The following is a 6,697-nucleotide window of genomic DNA, read 5'->3' on the forward strand; positions in this document are numbered from 1 at the left end:
CCTTCTTCTTCTCCTCCTCCTACTTCTTCTTCCTCTGTCACCCAGGCTGGAGTGCAGTGACATGATCTCAGCTCACTGCAACCTCTGCCTCCCAGTTTCAAGTGATTCTCGTGCCTCAGCCTCCCAAGTAGCTGGGACTACAGGCATGGGCCACCACGCTCAGCTAATGTTCGTATTTTTAGTAGAGACGGGGTTTCACCATGTTGGCCATACTGGTCTCGAACTCCTGACCTCAAGGGATCCGCCCACCTAGGCCTCCCAAAGTGCTGGGATTACAGGTGTGAGCCACCACACCCAGCCCCAGTAGTTCTTATTTCTTTTTTTAAAATATATTTTTTAAAGACCGGGTCGTGCTCTGTTACTCAGGCTGGAGTGCAGTGGCGTGATCTTGGCTCACTGCAGTTTCCACCTCCTGGGCTCAAGTCATCCTCCTGCCTCAGCCTCCCGGGTAGCTGGGACTCCAGGCAGCCACCACCATGCCCGGCTAATCAGTTCTTCTTCTTCCCCCACTTCACCTTCCTTGGGGCCTCACCTGACCCCGTGGCTGTCTCTACTGCAGGGCTATACCAGCGGAGGAGGAGGGACAAGGGGCAGAGCTGGGCCTCCGCACGGGCCTCCACGTGTCCGAATGTAACCCGGAGCAGCTGGCGAGCAACAGCACCCAGGCCTGTAGGGTGCTGGCAGACCCCCAGGGCCCCTTTGCTGCCTGTCACCAGACGGTGGCCCCAGAGCCCTTCCAAGAGTGAGTCATGGGCCCAGGACTTGTGGGAATGGCCCAGGTGCCTGCTCTGGTCTTTCCCTGGGGCCTCCTGCCCGCTTCCTGACCCAAGCTCTGTGTGGTTCACTCCTCCGTTCTCCCTGTGGCCTAATTTCCTTGTGACCCTCCCTGGACACCGACTGATGTCTTTCTATTTGGGGTTCCAGGCTCTCTTCTGCAGGGGTGGGTCTCCTCCCCTCCCCAAACTGACTGTGCCCTTCCTGCCCCCTCTCTGCACCAGGCACTGCGTGCTGGATCTGTGCTCTGCTCAGGACCCAAGAGAGCAAGAGGAGCTGCGTTGCCAGGTCCTCAGCGGGTACGCCATCCTCTGCCAGGAGGCGGGCGCTGCCCTGGCTGGCTGGCGGGACCGCACCCTCTGCGGTGAGGTGTTGCCCCTCCCCGTGCCGACCCTGACCCCTCTGCCGTCCACCTCTGCTGAACGCTCTTCCCACCATTGCCTCATCTCGGGCTTTCTGTCTTAGTCCCAGCATCCCTCGAATTTCTGCCTTAGTCCCAGGTCCAAGTCAGCACAACCGGCAGCCTGGCTCCTTCTCTGCCCCTGCCTGGGAGCCTCCCAACCCCATCCCGCATCCCGCTCCTTCCTGCCAAGGTCCACCTTCGCTCAACCAGTTCCTTCAAATGTTCTAATGTTGCAGACCCTGGATGGGCTGGGCGTGGTGGTTCACACCTGTAATCCCAGTGCTTTGGGAGGTTGAGGCTGGAGGATGGCTTGAGCCCAGGAGTTCCAGCCAGGCTGCAGTGAACCATGACCGCACCACCACACTCCAGCCTGGGCAACAGAGCAACATCCTATCTCAAAAAAAAAAAAAAAAAGAAAGAAAGAAAGAAAGAAAGAAAGAAAAAAAGAAAGAAATTAAAAAAAGAAAAGACTGGACAGGCTGGACATGGTAGCTCATACCTGTAGTTCCACCACTTTGGGAGGCCGAGGCAGGAGGATCAATTGAATCCAAGAGTTTGAGACCAGCCTGGGGAACCAGTGAGACCCCATCTCTATAAAAATCTTAACAAATTGGGCGGGTGTGGTGGTGCATGCCTGTAACTCCAGTCACCAGGGAGGCTGAGGTGGGAGGATCATTGGAACCCAGGAGTTGGAGGCTGCAGTGAGCCGTGATCACGCCAGCCTGGGCACTCCAGCCTGGGCAGCAGAGTGACTCCATCTCTAAAAAAAATTAAAAAAAATAAAAAATAAAAAAAAGACCCTAGATGAAGCTGCAACACGTTCTGGCTTCCTGCCTATATGCAACGCTGAGTGTTTTTGTTTTTGTTGTTGTTTGAGACAGAGTTCGCTTTTTGTTGCCCAGACTGGAGTGCAGTGGCATGATCTCGGCTCACTGCAACCTCCGCCTCCCGGGTTCAAGCGATTCTTGTCTCAGCCTCCCGAGTAGCTGGTATTACAGGTGCCCGCCACCACGCCCGGCTCATTTTTGTATTTTTAGCAGAGATGGGGTTTCACCATGTTGGCCAGGCTGGTCTTGAACTCCTGACTTCAGGTGATCCACCTGCCTCATCCTCCCAAAGTGCTGGGATTTCAGGTGTGAGCCACTGTGCCCAGCCTACTCTGAGTTTTATCGGGTGACCTTGCCCCTGTTTGGCCTGCCCAGCCCCAGCCAGTTTCTGACCATGACTGTCCCCGCAGCCATGGAGTGTCCAGCAGGTACCATGTATCAGAGCTGTATGACACCCTGCCCAGCGTCCTGTGCCAACCTGGCAGACCCTGGGGACTGCGAGGGCCCCTGCGTGGAAGGCTGCGCCAGCATCCCAGGCTATGCCTACAGCGGCACCCAGAGCCTCCCCCTGGCTGACTGTGGCTGCACCAGCAATGGCATCTACTACCAGGTCCGAGCTGGCAGCAGGAGGCCCTGGGGAGCAGAGGCGCCAAGGAGAGCCAGACCAGGGATGGAACCGGAACGTCTCCTCCTGGCCCTTCCCCTTTCTAGCTGGGCAGCAGCTTTCTGACTGAGGACTGCTCTCAGCGGTGCACCTGTGCCAGCTCACGGATCCTGCTGTGTGAGCCCTTCAGCTGCAGAGCGGGGGAGGTCTGCACCCTGGGGAACCACACCCAAGGCTGCTTTCCAGGTGAACCTGCACTCCTGCCCGGTTCCAAGCTGCCCCATGCCCTGGGGCGTCCATGGACCAAGGATCGTCCCCTCCTTATCCTCAGGACTCTTCCACATTGATTTCAGGATGTCTGTCCCTGCCTTTGTAGGGAGGGACAAAGGACAAAGATCTCCCGTTCCCTAAGCATCCATGACCTACCGAATCCTTCCCTAGCGTTCCTTCCCATGATCTCCTTCAGCCCTGATGGTTAGCACAGCACTCCTAATTTATACGTAACAAACATGGAGTTCAGAGAGGTTAAGCAGTTTCCTGCTGGGCGTGGGTGACTCATGCCTGTAATCCCAGCATTTTCGGAGGTGAGGTGGGCGAATTGCTTTGAGCTCAGGAGTTCAAGATCAGCCTGGGCAATATAGGGAGACATCGTCTCTACTAAAAATTAAAGATAAAAAGAGCTGGGTGTGGTGGTGCACTCCTGTAGTCTCAGCTACTTGGAAGCTGAGGTGGGAAGATCACTTAAGCCCAAGAAATTGAGGCTACAGTGAGCTATAATTGTGCCACTGCACTCCAGCCTGGGTGACAGAGTGAGATCTTGTCTCAAAAAAGAAGAGAAGAGAAGGGAGGAGGGGAGGGCAGGGGAGGGGAGGAAAGGAAGGGAGGGAGGAGAGGGGAGAGGAGAGGAGGGGAGAGGAGGGGAGAAGGAGGGAAGGAGAGAAGGAGGGAGGAAAGGAGGAAGAGAGGAAGAGAGGAAGGAAGAGATGAAAGAGTTTCAAAGGAAGGAAGTTTCCCCAAAGCCCAGGGCTAGTGAGGCAGGGTTGGGAGCCAGGCTGGCTGACCCCTGGCCAGTCTCTGGCAGCCGCTGCTTTCTCCCCGGGCGTCCCAGCCCCCAGCCAGGCCTTCCCTGAGCTGGGAATGTCCTCCTAGGGCCCCCCTCCCACAACCCTCTCTGTCCTTGCAGAAAGCCCGTGTCTGCAGAACCCCTGTCAGAATGACGGGCAGTGTCGGGAGCAGGGAGCCACCTTCACCTGCGAGTGTGAAGTTGGTTACGGGGGAGACCTCTGTATGGAGCCTCGAGATGTGCCACCTCCCAGAAAGCCAGGTGAGGGCATCGTCCAAGGCCCTGTACCCTCACAACCTCTTCCTGGCCAACAACCACGGAATGATTCTATATGTATTATATTCACATATAGAATGATATGTATTATAATATTATGTTACAGATATTATATATTATAAACATAACAATTTGTAGCTATAATGGATATTAATATATTAATATATGTTGTATATTAATTATATATTTATATATTACATATATTATTATAGTAGGAATTATAATATAATCCCTAGAAATTAGCAGGACAAGCATCCTCAAAAAACCAGTCCTGGCCGGGAATGGTGGCTCACGCCTGTAATCCCAGCACTTTGGGAGGCCGAGGTGGGCGGATCACGAGGTCAGGAGATGGAGACCATTCTGGCTAACGCAGTGAAACCCCGTCTCTACTAAAAATACAAAAAGTTAGCCGGGTGTGGTGGTGTGCGCCTGTAGTCCCAGCTACTCGGGAGGCTGAGGCAGGAGAATCACTTGAACCTGGGAGGTGGAGGTTGCAGTGAGCCAAGATCAAGCCACTGCACTCCAGCCTGGGTGACAGAGCAAGACTCCATCTAAAAAAAAAAAAATAGTAAAAAAAAATTAGCTGGGTATGGTGGTGCACAACTGTAATCCCAGCTACTCAGAGGCTGAGGCACGAGACCCGCTTGAACCCGGGAGGCAGAGGTTGCAGTGAGCTAAGATCACGCTACTGCGCTCCAGCCTGGGCGACCAAGACTCCATCTCAAAACAAACAAACAAACAAACAAACAAACAAAAAAAAAAAAACAAAAAACTAGTTCCTGTGCCCATCTCCTACCTATATACTGTGAAATCTTCTCTCTGAAGCCCAGCTCCCCACTCCTGTGACCTGTATCTCTCACCCCTGCTGCTTCCTCCTCCTGTGTCCTTCTGTGCCTCTCCAGCACCTTCCATTGTCCTTTCCTATCCCAAACTACAATTCCCATGGGCCTCTGGGCCAGTGGTTCTCCAGCTTTATCTTGCCTAAGATTGAAGACGGGATAACTTGTGTACATGTATATTCCAGGACACACTCTGAAAGATCAGATTCGGTAGGTCTGGAGTGGGCCCAGGAATCTGCTTTTTTTTTTTTTTTTTTTGAGTCTTGGTCTGTTGCCCAGGCTGGAGTGCAGTGGCGTGATCTCGGCTCACTGCAACCTCCACCTCCCGGGTTCAAGTGATTCTCCTGTCTCAGCCTCCTGAGTAGCTGGGATTACAGGCGCCGGCCACCACGCCCGGCTATTTTTGTATTTTTAGTAGGGATGGGGTTTCGCCATGTTGGCCAGGTTGGTCTGAAACTCCTGACCTCAGGTGATCCTGCCACCTTGGCCTCCCAAAGTGCTGGGATTACAGGCGTGAGCCTTTGTGCCCAACCAGAATCTGCATTTTCAACAAGGGCCCAGGAAACTATGGAAGTGACTCCAGGGCTACTCTTTGAGAAATGCTGGCTGAGATGACACCTGGACTCTAGGGGACCTAAGAGAAACAGCTGCCCACCTAAATAGGCTTAAGGGAGGGCAGGCGTGGTGGTTCATGCCTGTAATTTCAGGACTTTGGGAGGCCAAGGCGGGAGGATCACTTGAGCCAGGAGTTCAAGACCAGCCTGGTAACATAGCAAGACCCCATCTCTACAAAAAATCACGAAAATTAACCGGGTGTGGTGGCATGTGCCCATAGTCCCAGCTACTTGGAAAGCAGGCTGAGGTGGGAGGATTGCTTGAGCCCAGGAGTTCAAGGCTGCAGAAAGCTATGATCACACCACTGCACTCCAGCCTGAGCAATAGAGCCTGACCCTGTCTAAAAAGGCTTATGGCAAACAGAAAACATTGCGGGGGGTGGGGAGGGGGCACTAAGACCTTGGAGTCCCTGGAGGTGAGAACCTCCTGGAGGAAGAAGCAGACACACCTAGAGATTTAGAGAGATGAGGTCCCCTGGGGTAGCAAGCAATCCCCAAAAGGGAGTACCCCTCAGTCCCCACCCTTCCCGTCTCACGTTCGACCTAATGTCTCTTCCCCGCACCCAGAAGCATCTAACCTGGTGGCCGTCCTACTGGGACTGCTGGTGCCTGTGGTGGTCGTACTACTGGCCGTGACCAGAGAGTGCATTTACAGAACGAGGAGGAAGAGGTGAGTCTGGGAAGGAGAGAGGAAGGGCGGGTGGGGTGTGCAAACCGGGAAGCGGCTGGGCCCGTAAAGGGCCACTTGGGGACCCATGTCTATTCCCCCATGCCTTCTAGAGAGAAAACGCAGGAGGGAGACAGACTGGCCAGGCTGGTGGACACAGGTGAGAACCAACCCCACAGCCCGGAACCTCGGGGCCTAGAGTTGAGTCTCCTCTCATACATGGTTTTCTTGCTTTCTCCTCAGATACTGTTCTGGACTGTGCCTGTTAAGTTGCTCAGTTTTGAGCTGTCTTCAGACAAGAAGATTAAATAAATTTATATATTTATTTATTTGAGACAGGGTCTTGCTCTGTTGCCAGGCTGGAGTGCAGTGGCACGATCACAGCTCACTGCAGCCTCAACCTCCTGGGCCTCCTGCCTCAGCCTCCTGGGTAGCTGGGACTGCAGGCATGCATCACCACGAAGGCTAAATTTTAACATTTTTGTTTTTGTAGAGATGGGGGCGGGTCTCACTATGTAGCCCAGGCTGGTCTCAAACTCCTGGCCTCCAGCAATCCTCCCGCCTTGGCCTTCCAGAGCCCTGTGATTACAGGCATGAGCCATGGTGTCTGGCCAAAATTATTTATTTTTG

The 6,697-nt window shown here is 53.9% G+C and overlaps 1 protein-coding gene across 1 annotated transcript in view; it reads left to right on the forward strand.

Annotated features, from left to right (window-relative positions):
- ZAN (zonadhesin) overlaps positions 1-6,364 on the forward strand; it is a 59,864-nt gene extending 53,500 nt beyond the window's left edge. Inside the window, 9 exon segments of the mRNA XM_054656139.2 lie at positions 560-742; positions 999-1,073; positions 2,415-2,568; positions 2,570-2,614; positions 2,716-2,854; positions 3,792-3,932; positions 5,968-6,070; positions 6,181-6,227; positions 6,311-6,364. Coding sequence (XP_054512114.2) covers positions 560-742; positions 999-1,073; positions 2,415-2,568; positions 2,570-2,614; positions 2,716-2,854; positions 3,792-3,932; positions 5,968-6,070; positions 6,181-6,227; positions 6,311-6,336 — 913 coding nt within the window. The 3' untranslated portion in view covers positions 6,337-6,364.
- The last annotated feature ends 333 nt before the right edge of the window (positions 6,365-6,697 follow it).

The sequence above is a fragment of the Pan troglodytes genome, chromosome 6, assembly GCF_028858775.2.
Source record: "Pan troglodytes isolate AG18354 chromosome 6, NHGRI_mPanTro3-v2.0_pri, whole genome shotgun sequence".
NCBI lineage: Eukaryota > Metazoa > Chordata > Mammalia > Primates > Hominidae > Pan > Pan troglodytes.